The sequence below is a fragment of the Curcuma longa genome, chromosome 11 (genome assembly GCF_044706935.1).
Source record: "Curcuma longa cultivar G26 ecotype Majalengka, Jawa Barat chromosome 11, ITB_CL_G26_1.1, whole genome shotgun sequence".
NCBI lineage: Eukaryota > Viridiplantae > Streptophyta > Magnoliopsida > Zingiberales > Zingiberaceae > Curcuma > Curcuma longa.
In genome coordinates this window covers 20,856,525-20,874,322 of record NC_133871.1, presented here as the reverse complement: position 1 = coordinate 20,874,322, position 17,798 = coordinate 20,856,525, and the positions used below count along the sequence as shown (strand labels likewise).

Sequence of the window (17,798 nt, the reverse complement as noted above, 5' to 3'; positions counted from 1 at the left end):
TTTATATCGATAAACTGATAGACTAATTATTTAAGCTGTCCTCATAAGTTAAGTAAACTCCTCCCTTAAAGAATGCCAATTCCAGTTGTCTTTCTTTCCAAACAACTAATACTGATGGAACACTGGATTAAAAAAAAAAAAAACTAAGTCCACAAGCTACATATGGCATCATGAAAGAGAAATATGTACAACATGTTCAGTAGATTGATACGAATATAAAACTTAGAAGAAGAACAAAAAAAGATAAATTAATCTGGTTTTTAGCTGCATGACAAAATTATCATCTGACACAATAATAAGCATAAATCATTCCTGAAAGAGACTTATACCTTAGCCCAAAGGTAAACAAAATTTATGTTTTGCCTTCAACACAAAAACACCAAGCTTATTCTTTTTGTTCAGATATATTTTAAAACTGAATCCGAGACTTTTCTTAATTATGAATCCATTAAATTCACAGAATGATTAAATGAGAATAAATGTTTTTCTAGGGCCTAAATGCCATGCCAACCAAGCCTGAGGTATATTTCTGGCTTCCAATGATTGAGGTCCCTCCTGCTCAGCTGTTTAAATTTAATCAGATAACAAATCAACCATGCAGAATTGCAGTGAGCATATTCTCCTCGCAGACTGAGAGAAGAAGCTGCCAGAGGAAAAGAGCTTCAGTTAAACAAAGTTTATTATTGCTTTCTGATCTTCCAAGCAAGCTCCGGCAGAAACCTACACAAAAGATTCTCAAATCTTGCAGAGATATATTTGTCACCCCAACAATTGTTTGAGTGAGACCTTTCTTCGGCGCGAGAAAAAGAGTAATCAACTGCAGAAAAGAAGAGGATGAGAGTGGAAGAGCCGCAGAGTCCTGTAACCTCGAAGAGAACAACTGATGATCTGACAGGAGCAAGATAGGGTTAATTTTTGTATTATTTGATGGGTACAACCACAATTGCATCAGTGAGGATGATGATAGCGACTCATGTTAAATAATGCATGCACTACAAGCAGTGCTCTCCAGAAAGCCCATCATGCACCGTGATTAACTCAAGAGATTATCAAACATGATGCAGCGACAGCACTGTTGAGCTGTGTTCATGATCGACATCAACGAGGCAGACTTAGTTTTGGTTGCTGAAACTGGACGTTTGAGTCAAGTTTGAAGTTGAACCTGTTTGGGTTGTAAAGATAGAGCCAGTGGAGCAAAGTGGCGAAGGCAGGGAGCAGCACACGTGGTTCGGCTGTCAGCGGGACCCACTTAAACCGTTCACATAATCCAACAGTGTTTGTTGATACAATTGAAGGCGGGGAACACTTCACGTGAAGACTCGATCCAAGGTGCCACGAAGGTATTTGTGGAAATACTACACTATCATAAAAAAATATAATTATTAAATTTATCCAAAAAATTGAAAATCCTACTTATTAGGTTCTTTATATTAATATCAAATTAATAAATAAATAAACAGTTATTTTTAATTTTTATAGACAGTGTGGCTGTGCCAATCATTGTTGCCCACCTGGTCTCCATAAAGAGACCATCGCCGCTGCGCTTTCCGGTTTCAAGAACGCAGAGCAGCAGCTGAAGCAGAGGGCGAATCATGTCGAAGGAGGTTAGCGTGGAGGCCGAGCAACCGCCGGCGAAGGACTACTCGGACCCGCCGCCGGCGCCGCTGCTGGACCTGGGCGAGCTGCGCCTCTGGTCCTTCTACCGCGCGCTCATAGCCGAGTTCGTGGCTACGCTGCTCTTCCTCTACGTCACCATCGCTACCGTCATCGGCCACAAGGAGCAGAACGCCGTCAACCAGTGCGACGGTGTTGGCGTGCTCGGCATCGCCTGGGCCTTCGGTGGCATGATCTTCATTCTCGTTTACTGCACCGCAGGCATCTCAGGTTCTCAGCCAGCTTCTCTACTCTATCGGGCACTAAACCAAATACCTTGTGCGCACTGATTAGAAGGTTGTGTTTTTCTCAGGCGGGCACATCAATCCGGCCGTGACGTTCGGGCTATTCCTGGCGCGGAAGGTGTCTCTGGTACGGGCGGTGCTGTACATAGTGGCACAGTGCTTGGGCGCCATCGTCGGGGTGGGCATCGTAAAGGGGATCATGAAGCACCCCTACAACTCGCTGGGCGGCGGGGCGAACCAGGTTAACTCCGGCTACTCTAGAGGCACGGCCCTCGGCGCCGAGATCATCGGTACCTTCATCCTCGTCTACACAGTCTTCTCCGCCACCGACCCCAAGCGCAACGCCCGCGACTCCCACGTCCCCGTACGTCAAAATCCCATCCTTTTTCAGCTCCACATCAACAAAGTTCCATCGTTTTCGTCTCATCTCAAAGGGGAAAAAAAAATTCGATTTTGCTTGATCGCAGGTACTGGCGCCGCTCCCCATCGGCTTCGCTGTCTTCATGGTGCACCTCGCCACCATCCCCATCACGGGAACCGGCATCAACCCCGCCCGGAGCCTCGGCCCCGCCGTCATTTATAACCAGGACAAAGCCTGGGATGATCAGGTGAGTCCACCAGCCAAGTACTGATCAAGTGTGTGATAAACTCAAACAAGTTCACTTCATATTCTACTTTTTTGTGTGCCTGCAGTGGATCTTCTGGGTGGGTCCGCTGGTCGGAGCCCTGGCGGCGGCGGCGTACCACCAGTACATCCTCCGGGCAGCCGCCATCAAGGCCCTGGGATCCTTCCGGAGCAACCCCACCAACTAAGTCTCGAAAGCTAGCCTTGGTCTTTCTTCTTGTTTGCTTTCATAACTCGTGTGTATGAGGGAGAGGACCTGTCTCCGTTCCCTTATTTCATTCTGTCTCTGTTTCCTATCCCTGATCTTCTTCTTCTTCTTCATCTGCTTCCTTGTCCTGTGTAAATCTGTAACGTTTGGCACTTTTGTTTAACTCAACTTGGAGCTCATCATGGATGGTTATCTCTTTCTTGTTTAATCGGGAGCAGAATCGATGGCCATGGTCCATGGCCACTAACATTCTCCTCCACTTTGCGTTTTAAAAACACATTACTTTTTTTAATCATTTTTTCCCGACTTTTACGTTTCACCATTGCATGCTTTTGTCGGAAGCATCAATCATAAAGCGGAGACTGTTTAATTTAATGCGGTCGAGGGTAGCTGGGCGTCGCTTTGGCGCCATGGCCCCCCGGTCTGTGCTCTGACAGAAGCGACGAAGACGAGGGCGTGATGCAGCTTTGATCTTTACGAGGAGGGTAAAGTAAGGAAATGAGAAAAAGCGTTCAGCGTCGCAGAAGATATGCCATGGCCGGTGGGGCCTTCGCCCTGGAAGCATGCGAACCGAGGTCACAACGCCATTGCTCCACCTCCTCCGTGGATGCTTGTCCTATTCAAGCTTCATTAATTAATGATCATCTTAAGTAAATTGATTTGTAAGACAATTTTTCATGATCTAAAAACGAAGATACTCGTGAGAGTTACGAATCGGTATCATTGTTTCCAGGATGGAAGTTAGCTTTGCTTTTGTGGTCAGCATTTTGGAAGCTCTTCTTTGGCTCCTTGTGCGAGCCTGGATTCACAGGCATGCTGAATGACTACGTACTGTGTGACTTGTTCCGCATTGTTCTTGTTGTCTGCTCCATCAGCGGCATTAATTCTTCTTGATGAGTTTAATTTCTTCTGAATATAATCTTCCGATCCGATCCGTTCATTTGTTGTTCTACGTACGTACAGCCTCAGTTATCCCTACAGACGTGGTATTCTTGGGCGTACTGGAAAGGCTGGCTACATTTAAATGATAAGTGTTGACTCGATCGGACTACGTACACCATGTATATTCATTCGAAGAGAGATCAGACTAGCTAGCTTTCGGATGAGAGAATTCAAGAGAACAAAAACAACAACAATCCAGTAGACGTTTGAGGCCGGTTTCAAGCAAATTTAAGCAACAAATGGGATCAATTTTTGGATGAAAATTATTGTTCCAGTGATCTTCTGTGGCCTTGCCTTTACTAGTTTTCTTACGATGTCGTACGTCTGCAATGTTTTAGTTAAGATATATCAACAACCAAGCTAGAGTGTTATATAGAAAATATATATTTTTTTAGATAACCAACTCTTGCCTTGAGATATATAGATTTTTGCTACGTTACGTTCACCACACTGCCTCTGCTTGGTTAGTTAAACAGCTAACTCGATCCACGTTATTCATTCTGTCTAGCTAGCCCACTCCCATCCTGGTCTGCTAAGTCCACTCATTGATCTCTCTTTTGGTTTTAAATTGACAATTTGATAAACACTACTTTTGTGTTTAATAGAGGCATGCAGAATATATATAGCTTAGAATGAAATAGCTAGCTAGCTAGGTCTCCCCTTGGAATGCTTCATTCATTGCAAAAAGAATGCTTCATGAACATATGAACTGATACGTACGGTTCTATAAAGACCAAAAAGAATTATATTGAGAAGGAATATCCTATGAGTATATGACATTCTCAGTGACTCTCCTGTGCTGAAAATCAAAAGAATAACATCTTCTAATACGAATGACATTGTTTGCAGGAGATCAGTAGTATATTGCAAACAAAAATTGACACCATCCCACTTTACTTTGGACATATAGCTCACTCAAAACCTGCCTGATGCTAATCGTCGACGATAAGTAGTTGAAGAAGAAGAAGACGATGATGCAGATGAAGATGAAGATGAAGATGAAGATGAAGACGATGATGATGAAGGTAGGGTCAGACAACCTTTTAGAGGGCCTTTGTTAGTAGCCCCACTAATGAGAAAAGAATCAAGGAACACAACAATGACAGTAATGTCATCGTGGAAATGCCGGCGAGCATCTCTTTCAACCATCCTAAATTCTGCGTACCTCAGCTCTTTTTGCTTTGCTAGTGCTTTTAGTGCAGCTTTGACAAGCCTTTGTGCACATCCCTGCAAGTAAATGACATGTAGCAAAGTTGATTCCATAAGTTTCCAAGAGTAAAGTTATAAAGGAGAAATGTAGGAAGACTGTATGAAATATACTCAAGAACTAGATAATATTGTCAGTTCTTTTAAATAAATGAACTGGCTTATTATCTATTTCTGAAAGATTAGCACTGGAAGCTCATAACTGCCATCAGGTATATACATGAAAGACAGCATGTTAACCAAGAAAGTAGAACAATGCCCATTTAAAAAATTTTGAAAACGCAATTTAGAACAAAAAATACTTAAAATTTTAAAATATTATGAACTCAATTGCTTTCTGAATGTATAAGTATCAAACAGAGATTGACTGAGAAATATACAACTTAGAGATGAGAAACATACACTGTTAGGCTTCTTTCGAACAATATCAACTGCTTCCTGATTGCCTAGACACTCCCACAGACCATCTGAGGCAAATATAAGAAACTGATCTTCCAGATGCAATGCTTGTACCAGAATTGCTGGCTCAGAACTCAAAATTGGTCTACTGAATGGTTCATTAAGGCGAAGCCTTTCAGGTAAGGGCTCACGGTTAAACTCTGTTTTCTTGAGGAAGAGATCTCCAATAGATCTAGAAACCTGCAGGCAAGGTCATAAAGCCTGAGAAATCAAGGATAACATAGCTGTCAAAAGGGCAACCCCTGGTACACAGACACTGTATGGGATATAATTAGCATGACCTGATGATGGGTTGTCGTTGTCGAATTAATATGTACATGGATTTTGTTGTTATTTGTAAAAGTACATCATCATAATCTTTCTTTTGCCTCTTTTTTTCTTGTTTCACTATCAAACATTATAGTACATAGTCATGTTACAATGTGATCGTAGTTTTTTTTTTGTTTTTTAAAAAATACTTATTCTATCTTGTTCAAGAAAGAGTAATATGTCAAAAGAGTAGTTATGGGGTTGCTATAAAATTAAAAGAACAAGAAAATCCAAATTTAGATTTGCAGGAATAGTGACTGGACCATCCAATTTAGTTTTGGCTCAACCACTGCTACCAATTGTGGTGCTAAGTACCTATGAATGATAGTCCCATAAGTGAAGTTAACAACAAAATTTGCTTGCAAGATACAACTAACAAATCCATTTACCTGTATAATTCCTTTGACACGCCAAGCACCGTTGTTTAGAAAGACAATCTCTGGGTCATCAGGATGCAAGGAATGCAATTCTTGTCTAACTGACTCAATTGCTGCATTGTGCTCTTCTGATAGCTGGACAGCTAGAACTTCTCCTGTGGCCCTCACAAGCCTACCTAATACAGCACGGGAATCGCCAAGGTTTGCAACATACAGTGTTTCTTCGCTGATTACTCCAACCAAACAACAAGAGCCAACTGCTGCTATCTGAGGATTCACGGGCCATCCTGCAGTGGCATGAGACAAGAAACCTTCTTCTGTAGCCTGGAAAGCCATCCTCAGTACATCAGCTGACATTGTATGTTGCTCCGATGTAAATCCTATGAAACATCAGATGGAATATAAGATGGCAAACTCTGGAGGGATTTTTCAACCATATTCCATGCAAAGAATTATTGATTTTGTACATTTGAATCATCAATTGATGCAGAATGGTCGACATGCAAATCGCCAGATGTGCAATATAATAAACAAGATCATACCAAAAAATCTCTATCACTAAAACGTCGACAATAAAAGAATTAAAAATAAAGATTAGAAATATGGATTAGATGACCACTACAAACCAGGACTGCAAGAATCCAGCTTCAGAACCTTACTCTTGAGGTGATGGAAAAGATGCTCCTTTATGTACTCGGCAGCCTCAGGACCGCCGTGTCCATCGTAGACGCCCACGAAGGTTCCAAAGGGGCCACCAGCGTCCAAGCTCAGCGAACCTGATTCAATCTGGCTCTTGTCTTCAATTAGGTAGTTGCCCTGGAGGGCGGCCATCGAGAACTCCCCGCTCACGTGACGCCCTGCCTCCATGTGCCAAACCATCCGATCTAGCCCCACACGGACGCAACCGGAGGGCGACCCGAAGCAGGACTTGATGAAATGCATTATTTATCAATCTCTTATGATTCAGATTGTTAAGTATACAGAGAGCCAATGAATCCCCGTTCTTTCTTTGCAATCAAGAAGAACAAGAAGACAGTGTGAATATGCTAAACTCCACAAGATCGGAACCTCAGGCTCCGGAAAGGGATTCAAGCATAAATCTCTCGAAAACTCGAACCCCTCAAGCACCGACCCAGCGTCCTCCAATCCGGGGCAAACGATCAGTAGCCAGACTCGGCGCCTCCGCCAGATCTCAGAAGCCGCGAGGGATGGACGAAGCTCAAAAGCTGCAAAGTGCGACGATGCGGTGATTGTGGAAGAGGACTCAAGCGGGAAGGAGAGGGGAATCGTCGAATGGGAGAATCGAGGAAGGGGGAGAAGGAGGCGAGTCGCGCAGTTCCGTGGAGCGATCGGTTCAATTTAAAGGCGTCGTTCGGGGAAGAAGGCAGTGGAAGACCTGAATAAAAAATAAAATTAAAATAAAATAAAATACAAAAAATAAATAAATAAACAAAATAGAGCTCGATGACAACTAGGCGGCGCCGGCCCCAGCCGTGGGATCCACCTCCGCCACACAAAAAATAAAACCCAACAAATTGCCCCGCCAGATCGGAAAATCAATTTTAATTATATAATATTTTCAATAAATATTAGAAAACTTTCATTACGAAATAATTTTTTCAATAGAATATTTTCCTCTAGTGTTTAGACATAAAATTATTCTAAATATTTTTTGGAATATGTTAAAATGATATATTATATTTGAATGTTTTAAAAGATGATATGAAAATTCAGGCCGTGTTTGAGTTTTCACATTTTTTTCAAGTTATTGAGATATTTTTATTTTAATTTTTAAAGAAAAAGTATATCCATATTAAAATTTAACTCAATACGCTAAATATATAATATAAATTATAACTTAAATATACTTATAAGTTTTAAAATAAAAACTCATCTTATAGTCATGTTTGTCATGCACAACTGTAACTATTAATTATAATTTCACCTAAAAACATCCTTAATTTATTAGAATCATTATTTCTAACTAACTTTTTTTAATGGAATGATTAAATGGATGTGGCCTAACTTGGTCACCATCAACAAGAAGATGATCTTGTTAGGTTTTGGGTGGAGCCATAGAACATCTTGGCGGGCTGGACCGGACCAATAGGCCCAATAAAAAAAGTAACCCAAAAACTCACCATGATTAGAAGAAGCTACGAATAATTAACGAATATTATCATTTAATACTAATTGACATATCTTCCTCTAGGCAGATGCATGCCCCAATTAACTTCCATATATATATACGATTGCACAGTGTTTCTCCTCGGACGTTCGTCGTTTTCCGGCGTCCGTTCATCGCCGTCCGACCACCGATTCCCGCCGGACCGGACCCATTGGAACCGCAACTCACCGGAGGTCCGGCGGGTGCCGGAGTCCGGCCCCGATTCGGCCGGAATCCGGCCGGATTCCGGCGAAATCGGCCACCAGCGCGTCTGCTGTGTTTCGGCTGTTATTAAGGCCGGAATCCGGTGCCGATGTGTGCGCCGTCGAGTTGCGCTTCCAACGAGCCCGGGATGGTGGCCAGCGGTGACCGGACGGCGAAGAACGGCGGCGATGAACATCGAGAGGTCGGGCGGTCGCGTATGGGTGTCGGGTTTTTTCGTGACTTCATTATATCATATATATATATATATATATATAACATGGCGTGATGCTTCTTCTCCATGATTTAGGTTGGTACTCTACGCAATTATCGCTTCATCCATGTGATATGATACGAGTCGGTGGAAACATGATATATATATCCATGATTTGTTTTCTTTTCATTTTTTTTCACACGTTACGCTGCCAAAATTTATGCAAGTTACAATTAAATCGCTCGCAATTGTTTGATTTCAGACAAAATTTAAGCCGACGAATCATGATCGTTCAACTATTTCTTTTTTATATGCCACCTCTCTCTCTCTCTCTATATATATACACAGCTAGATTTCGACGGGGAGTAATTACAGATTGAAGGTCGCCGGAAATGGAGCCCGAGCTCGCAAATTCCAGAGCGGAACACGGCAATGGACTCGTGCAGCGCTTCTGCCTCTCTCGCTGGAGCAGCGGGAGGAGGAGGAGGAGGTTCGCCGCGGAGGAAGGCCGCCAAGGGGTGGGCGGCGCCGGGAGGGTTATCTCTGCCGAGGAAGCCGGCGACGGGGTGGTGCGGGTCCGAATCGTGGTAACCAAGCGAGAGCTGAAGTTGATGGTGGCCGCCGCCCGTTCGGTGAGCTTCGACACGAATCGGTGGCGGCGCCGAGGGTTCCCGGAGCCGCTGCAGGGCGCGGAGCAACTACTGCAGGGGCTCCGCCGGCGGCACTCGCAGAGCGCGGCCAGGCGGATCGGTAGGTGGTCGCCGGCGCTGAGGAGCATTCCGGAGGAGAATTGAAAATTAAATTAAATGGAGCCGTTAATAGTTTAGTTAATCGGGTTTATAATTTATCAGATATTCGCTAATTAATTTGTATAGATTAATTAATTGCGATTCAAATATATCTAAGTTCATGTACTGTCATTTTAAATAATAAATAAATCTTATTCAAACTTCAGAGATATATCATGACCATTAAAATTAAGTAATGTGGCCGGAAGAGACGGAGGGGTCCATAGCAAGTCCAAGAGACGGTCAACGTGAAGCCAGGTCAGCCCGCCGATTCAAGCTAAGATTGAGCTCGAATCAAGCCAGTCCGACTCAAGATGGAGCTTGGATCAAGCTAACCTGACTCACAACCGAGCTCAAGTCAAGCCAACCGAACTTAAGACCGATAGAGCTCAGATCAAATCAATTGACCTATAAGCAAAGCTGCACAACCACGGTTTCACTTGAACCGATCGAGCTTAGTGGGAGACTTGATCAGTGGGACGTGGCGCAAACACATTCTAAATATGAGAGCGGACGCGTAATTAAGATGTGGTGTGGACACGTTCCAAGAATGTGAGCTGATGAGTAAGAAGTACTGTGCAGAGTGCCGCCTGAGGACTATCCTCATTTTTCCAAACTGATATAAAAAGATGCTTATACGAATGCAATGCAATGCTGGTATACATACAATACAATTTCTACTAACATATATACTTTCTTATTCATCTTCGCTTGTCTATCAGAAGAGTTTTGTCAAAGCCCATCTTGACCTCCGTTCTAACTCTTTGGGTATTTTCAATTTTCTAAACGTACGTTTCATCATCGCATGAGACCTTCATCACCGACCGAATGTATTCTCATTAGATGTCCCAAGGCCCTTTAGTTGCTTGATTCGACAAGAGGCGACCTACAGACAAATTCGACAAGAGTCAACTCAACAAAAACTGACCTTATTCGTATCCAACCTACTGGCGGAGTCAATCCGTTGCTTGATCTCGACTTGATCATTAAAAAAACCGTTGTTAAAATGAAATGAGATTGGGCTTTGAGATCCAGCCATCAAAGAATTCCGTCTGGGTTCTTATATTAAAAAATACCTAGCTATATATTTTTTCTTCCCAAAATATTCTCTAATCCATTTTTATTTTCACAAATAACATGATTTATTGTATTTAATGATTCATTTAATAATAAGCGAATAATAACAAGTTGAAAGAGATTTAATTTTTCCACCTAATTAAATGAAGAGTAAATATATATATATATATATAGTCTCTTAGTGGTGCAATTACTGATGCAGGAGTTAGAATCGCGAGGAGTCGTTGGAAACGCTAGCTACTTCCTCAATGAATACGAGAGAGAGAGAGAGAGAGAGAGAGAGAGAGAGAGAGTCGAGGCGTTGCGCAGTGGCGATCGAACGTGGGAAGATGTATAAGATGCCTGCCTGCATTTTTCATTAATTCCGTCAGACCAAGATTCCTTCATTTACTCTTCGCCCATCCTCATTCAATGCCATGCCATGCCATCAATATATATATATATAATCAATGTCCATGCTCTCCACCAAAAATCACAAAACTATATAATATTATATTCTACCACCAAAACAGTTAGTTACGTAATTCACTTTGACATGCGCAGTATATGTGAAATTACAAGTGTGGATTTGGGCACTGTATATAATTGCTTGCCACCTTCCTGTCCCATTCCCTCACGTGAAATGTGTACATGCATACGTTAGAGAGCAGAGCATACTAATGGCGACAGCAGAAGAAACCTCAAAAGTTGGTGGAGCAGGGCGCCATCACCCATATTTATTAACTACCTCCTTAAATGCTTCGCCATGCATGCATTCCGTGCTAGCTATCATCTTAATGATCCATTAATGAGCTCGCATTTTATCAGAAAAACAAAACAAAAACACTCTTCTTTCTCCAGAAATTCTCATCGACCACACCAGAAATTAACGACAATAATCAACATGGAGATTATTTATTTATTTATTCGAATTGCGAGGAAGAGGTGCTCACAACTTCTAGTATTAATGCTCTAGCCCTGTTTCTCTCCTTGGGTAGCCGTGGCGTTGTTAATGCATGCCTTTGGCCTTCTTTAAATTCCCACACATTCCTCTTCGCCTTTCTCACTCTTTAGAGTGTTTCTCTCGTCCGCCTAGCTTCTCATTTCATCTTCCTTGATTTTTTTTTTAATTTCTTCTCTTGATGATTATATTGGGAGGCGCTATTAGATTGTTTGCATATCGAAAGAATACACATGAAATTGTTACTATGATGTTGGCTCGGTTCATTCAAGAATACTACGTACTTTCTGTATAGATTGTATATTTTGATTGAGCCGTGCCAATATCTTAGAAACTTTTCATTCCATCGCTTCTTGATTATTTGCTTCTCGATCCTAAGGTACTAATTAATGTTGTGTTGATTTTCAATAAATTTATGTGGTGTTGGGATATATAAAGTTCACTCGTGAAGTACGTACCAAACAATGTATTAAATTAGTATCATAATATTTATGTATATATATATATATATATATATATATATATATAGGAATGACTATGTCCAATGTCTCTTTTTACACTTAATTTAATAGATCAATTAGTTACATTATATATATACATGTCTTACAAAGCTAGCTATATCGATCTTTCAGTATAAGAATATCATGTATACCATGCATGACAAATATATAAGAATATCTATCTTTCAATATTTACCAAGCTAACATTTATCCTTCATTTTTAAATGTAGGCAATTAAGGAAGAACAGCCCATTATTTCCTAATTATTGTTTTTTTCCATAAATTTTGAATAAGCAAATGGATCATTCCAAATTAAAGATCTACTCAATTAATTATATCAACAGTTATTATCACTCAACTGCGCAGAATTAAACAATTGTCCACCGACTAATTGAGCCCATCAAATCAAATCGGACAATATAAAATTCCAGCGCAAGGAGATTATAAAGAAAATGCCTGGAAACAGATAGACGCCCCCCTTTAATTTCCTTTCCTTTCCTTTCCTGTTTAGTCGCCGGATTAAGTTCCCCAACATCAGCCACTTCCCGCGTTAGTAAGTAAACGCGTCGTGACTTTCAACGGAACAACGCCCTTGATTTTGGAATACCACGTTCCAAAACCATTGGTCAAATTAATTATTATATTATTAATTTTCTTTTCAGCAGTTAACTATCATGATAATTTAATTTGTATAAATGAAAGGCCCCGATTTGATTAAATTAAATACCCAGTCAAATTCAGGCCGAATATTTGACCAAATCCAACACTTGGTTAGTTGGCAAACCAACGAATAAATTTATCATACATAATTTCATTCCAAGACGCATTCTATTTGATATTATTAAATAATATACTTTATTTTTTTCATAAAGAAATTAGCACTTTAAATTTTTAAAAAGTGTTTAATTGGTCAAAATCTACCCGTTAAGGTGTCCGTTACGGGGCGGGCGCCACGTGACGACCCGGTCCTCGTCAGACCGTTCCATATCGCTAACGGAAGGGAAGATTCTGTCGGGATATTCTTCCGTTGCAAAATTTACTCCGTCTCGCCGTTACCCCCTTTTTATGTCCTCTCTCTCTTCGTCTAGGTTTCCTGAGTCGCTTCTGAGTTCGAACCTCGTTTCTCTCCCGGATTCCATCGATTCGGCGATGAGCAGCAATTGCATGGACCAGATCCTGGAGGAGGCCTTCAAGATCGGCGGCCGCGACAAGAAGGGCCGCTATGTCCTCCGCATCGTCGGAAAATTCTTCCCTGGTACGATGTGATCCATGATCCTTTTGTTGTTTTTGGTGTTTTCGATCGATGGATTTAGGTTCTGATTTGGGATTCGGATGTGTCGCAGCGAGGGAACTGATTTCCAACGGAGGCATGGAGGCGCTAAGGAGCTTCCTGGAGAGGAGGGTGTTCCCGGCGCTCGGCGCCGCGCCATTCGTGGTGGTGTATATGCACGCCTATGTACAGAGGGCTGAGAACTACCCCGGCTTATCGGTGCTTCGGTCTATCTACGAGGCGCTTCCTGCCGACGTCCGCGACGGGATCCGCACCGTCTACTTCGTCCACCCCGGTCTTCAAGCCCGCGTCTTCTTCGCCACCGTCGGACGTTTCTTCTTCAGCGCAGGGTAATCTCTCGATCCCCTTTCCTTTCCTGGCACATTTGCAGTGACGATGCATGTTAACGATTACCTTTACATAAAGAAGAAGAACGGGCCTGGAGAAAAAACAAATCAAAAGTAGTTGTCTTTTTCTCAACCTTTTTCCTCGAAATTGAACAGATTCATCTTCCCGTTCTGTTGTTTATTTTGAACGATTAATCATTATTACAAAATGTGTATAATTTGGTATCGATGGTGGAGCAGCTTGTACAGGAAGCTTCGGTACGTGAGTCGGCTGGAGTTCCTGTGGCAGCACATCCGGCGAAGGGAAGTGGAGGTCCCGGAGTTCGTGCAGGACCACGACGACGAGCTCGAGCACCGGCCGCTCATGGACTACGGCCTCGTGGAGAGCGACCGCCACCATCGGGCCTTCGACGCACCCGCCATGGACACCCCCGCCTCCATGCACTCTCTCCGATGCATCTCTTAGCATAGCCGGCCGTAGCAGGATCGCCGCTGGCGACCTTGTTGTTCCATGGATGCAGAGAAGCCCCAAGTGTAGATAAACGCATCCGTATGTTTCGATAGATGTTCGTAACGATCAAGAAGAAGTTCTTCTCATAGTATTTTGATTGGGGTTTCAGAAAATTTTCTGTATTTTTTTAAATTTTTTTAAAAATCTTCAATCAAATGGCAATAGTTAATTTTATGGTCAAATCGGAACATTAATAAAATAAGTATTTTTTATAAAATAGACAAATAATTAGTCTGGTCGATCCAATTGCCTTACTAGATAAAATGTTTAATATAATGCAATTTAATTTATACTTATCTGTTTAATTAAATGCATACTGCTATCAACAGTGATAACAGCTATCAACAAAATGGTCAAATAAAACAAATATAATTTTAATATTAAGATAAATATTATTACGAATGGGTAATTTAAATATTAAAATTACTATCTAGATTAAAATAAATAATTATTATTGCCGTTGTTGTAAGAATATAATTTACGGATCAAAAATTGCCCTTTGATTAATATCCCCTACATGAATGTGCAAATTGTTTTTTTTAATAAATAAATAAATAAATACCCCGTTTGAAGCAATCTCAAAGGATAAGTATCTCAAACATTGATAAACAAAAAAAAAAGAGAAAAAATGTGGCCATCGCGATCATGATTAAATACAAGAATTAGACTAGACATAAATACAAGAATGATAAGAGCATGCGTTTTGAATCGGAAGATGAGTTTGAGTGAATTGATCATTTTTTTTATGTGAAAGTGTATTGCCCTATTAATTTAGTGATTTTCAATAATTCATCTTTTCCCTCCAAATAAACAGGGCCCAATGAAATCATACCTGGGCTGGGCTACCTACCGTTATTTATCGGGCCGCTACTGACTGTGTGGCGGAGCTACCATTGTAGCGGTCTATATAAATATTCTGGTATATGCTCTTTTGAAACTAGGGTTTATGTTCGCCGTGAAACAAGAACAGAAGCTTTTGATAATGGATCCCTTCTCTTCGCCATCTTCGTCGGGCATCTCATCGGGCCAATCAGTCCCGTCAGCCGATGTCCTCATGGACCAGCTCAAGACGCAGCTCGCCCAGGCCTACGCCGAAGAATTCTTCGAGGTATTCCCTTGTATTCCGTGATGAATTCACTTCTGAATATGTTATTCTCGAATCCTTCTAGTTCCTTGTTTCCTCTCCAACAATTTGACGTTTCATGAAACTCTGATGCCTTATCCTGTGTGTCTGCTTTTTTACTTCGTTTAAATTGGCTTTGATTCATAGTCAGGTGGTTTTGTTCTACCATCTCACATTTGTGCCAACTATTTGAGATTGGATATCTGGATGTATCCATGGCATCGTAAGTAGGTTTTGATATCTATGCGCGTAGAATTGTTGACATTGTTTTGCTGTTAAACAATGCTCGACCAGTTAATAGACAATAGACTTACAATATTCTAAAGCTAATAGTTTGTCACAGCAGTTTTCCTATTTCCATTTTTCATTGTACTATGACTAAACTCAACCAACTTGCTTGAGCCTCCTAACAACTGGCAAGTTAAAATTCACTTCATCCCCTTCTTTTGACTTCGGGTGGATCTCGTTTGACCTAGTGTGAGCTCGATTAAGCTCCACATAACTTGATTTTCTCTGATCTGGTTCCTGACTGAGGTCAAGGATAGTTCTTGACAGTCCGGCAGCTTTACTGTAATCTGTTAGAGAAAATACTATAACAAGTTTCGGCAATTGATTGCGTGCTTGATGTTGTTTTGACCACCATAATTTAAAGTATTGCTATGTTGATTCATTCTCATTATTTCAGGATAAGATTCTTACAGCCACATCATGCATATCCAATGCTTCCATGCATTGTCTGTGCGCTTATATGTATGCACAATATCATATTGCTTAAAAGCCTTTTGATTGTTGGAGCATACTAAGTTGATTTAATATTCTGACCCAATTGAGTTTCTTTATAGATAAGCTAGATGAGGATGTAATATCTAGTTAGCTTTATTTTAGTCTGAGTCTAGAGAATCAGCAAAGCATTGTGATACTTAATCACTGATATTAAAAAATGAGATAATTAAAGGAATCATTGTCAATTACTTATGAACAAAAATAACTTTGCTGTAGGATCCAGTGTGATATTTTGTTGCATGTGCTTTTTTCATTTAATCGGCCACACATTGCTTTTATACCTTTGTTATGTCAAACCCATAACAGAGCATAGAAGTTCACTAGCTAATTTTGATCTCGGATGGCAATGTGGATAAAGGAGTCTAGGCTGAGTGGAATTCGGTTGAATTGTGATTGAGTTGGGTTGAGTTGCAGGTTCAGTTCATTAGAGCTCAACGAGGTGGAAATGTGATGTGTTCACCTCATTTGAAGCAGAACTAGTATGGCTTCAACTTGTTCAGACGGAGTTGGGACACCTCATTCGAAGTACAACTTGTATGGATTCGACTCGTTCAAACTGCAAGTGGTTCAATGGAGTTGGGACCGGTCAGGTGCTTGTGTGGTTGATGGGTTTAGGTATGGGGTAGGTTGTGGTGGAGCTTGTTAGGGTGCACCAACAGAGCTTTGGATTGCAAAGTTCTGAATGCTTAGTGGGCCAAAGTGGGAAAAGTGTCAGTGGAATGAATTATTGAAATGAGCTAGAGGATGTCTGAGCTGGATGAAACTTTGTTGCCTGTATGTAGTCCAAGATTCTCTTGAATGGTTGGAAACCTCTTCCTTTTATAGTTCCCTGGGATACCAGCCCCTTCAATGGTGTCTTGCACTGTGCTTCCACCAAAGTGTCACTATCTCTTGTCGCAGCTCTTTACCTTTGCTCGAACTCATGCCTAACTCATTGATCGATCGAGCTCTATTATCTTGAGTTATACACTGCTTACATCTCTTAGACCAGACACATGTTAACCATATATTGGTTTCCAGGGTTAGTAATTTTACCCATGTTAAACTCATTAAAACTGTAATCGTGATTTGGGTGAGAGAGCAGAATAAGGAAACAGATGATCACAAGGAATTTATGAGAATGGTACGAATTAACTAAATAGAACCATAACAAAAAAGAGTATCAAATGTGCACGCCAATTTCTAATTTATTTTACTCGTTAATCTCGTTTGTAATTTTTCTCCTCTGATTTGTGCTGCAGACTGTGCGGAGCAAATGTTTCACAAAGTGCATCACGAAGCCTGGATCAAGCTTGAGTGGAAGCGAGAGCAGTTGCATCACTCGTTGTATGGAACGCTACATCGAGGCAACCGGAATCATCAGTCGAGCTCTCTTCAACGCAAACCGTTAGCTTTCAATTTATCTCCTGAATCTTAGCAAGAAGTTGAACACAAATTCTGAAACCTTCAATGTGGTAATTTATTATTTAATGGGTCATGCAAGTTCATTAATTGATTGTATGACGTGATATTCTTCTTCATTATATTCCTTGCCGCCATTTCAGCCTCAGGCTCTTCTGCCGCTGCTGCCTATGTTATCCATCGTGATGCAGGTCATAGGCTAGAAAAAAACTCTTCTTCTTAATTGATATAATGATTTAATTAACTAATTATTCTGAAAGTTTTTAGAATCAACTGTGTACACAGGCAGATATAAATAAATAGATTAAACAAGAGTATAAAAGCAGACGATATCATATATATACTGCAATTATGTCTTGCTACACATGAACCACAATCCTGGCATCCAATTAAACTGTTGCAATTATGAAAAAATAATTGCAAACAAATACACACAGTCAAACCCACAACTT

The 17,798-nt window shown here is 41.1% G+C and overlaps 5 protein-coding genes across 5 annotated transcripts; 4 read left to right on the top strand and 1 right to left on the bottom strand.

Annotated features, from left to right (window-relative positions):
* The first annotated feature begins 1,546 nt into the window (after positions 1–1,546).
* LOC141838600 (aquaporin PIP2-7) lies at positions 1,547–2,910 on the top strand. The gene is made up of 4 exons (XM_074726117.1): positions 1,547–1,884; positions 1,967–2,262; positions 2,366–2,506; positions 2,592–2,910. The coding sequence occupies exons 1-4, from the start codon at positions 1,593–1,595 to the stop codon at positions 2,709–2,711; spliced, it is 849 nt and encodes a 282-aa protein (XP_074582218.1). The 5' UTR covers positions 1,547–1,592; the 3' UTR covers positions 2,712–2,910.
* Positions 2,911–4,486: 1,576 nt separating this feature from the next.
* On the bottom strand, positions 4,487–7,333 carry LOC141842005 (putative protein phosphatase 2C 46). Its single transcript, XM_074730217.1, has 4 exons — positions 6,684–7,333; positions 6,037–6,404; positions 5,282–5,518; positions 4,487–4,900 (listed from the first exon to the last, which is right to left on the bottom strand). Exons 1-4 carry the CDS (start codon positions 6,964–6,966, stop codon positions 4,589–4,591), a joined length of 1,200 nt encoding a protein of 399 aa, XP_074586318.1. The 5' UTR covers positions 6,967–7,333; the 3' UTR covers positions 4,487–4,588.
* A 1,665-nt stretch (positions 7,334–8,998) lies between these two features.
* LOC141842006 (uncharacterized) lies at positions 8,999–9,400 on the top strand. Its single transcript, XM_074730218.1, has one exon. It carries the CDS (start codon positions 8,999–9,001, stop codon positions 9,398–9,400), a length of 402 nt encoding a protein of 133 aa, XP_074586319.1.
* Positions 9,401–12,990: 3,590 nt separating this feature from the next.
* Positions 12,991–14,213, top strand: LOC141840261 (uncharacterized). The gene is made up of 3 exons (XM_074728193.1): positions 12,991–13,166; positions 13,255–13,531; positions 13,769–14,213. Exons 1-3 carry the CDS (start codon positions 13,061–13,063, stop codon positions 13,992–13,994), a joined length of 609 nt encoding a protein of 202 aa, XP_074584294.1. The 5' UTR covers positions 12,991–13,060; the 3' UTR covers positions 13,995–14,213.
* A 596-nt stretch (positions 14,214–14,809) lies between these two features.
* On the top strand, positions 14,810–17,472 carry LOC141842098 (uncharacterized). The gene is made up of 2 exons (XM_074730312.1): positions 14,810–15,147; positions 17,187–17,472. Exons 1-2 carry the CDS (start codon positions 14,986–14,988, stop codon positions 17,334–17,336), a joined length of 312 nt encoding a protein of 103 aa, XP_074586413.1. The 5' UTR covers positions 14,810–14,985; the 3' UTR covers positions 17,337–17,472.
* The last annotated feature ends 326 nt before the right edge of the window (positions 17,473–17,798 follow it).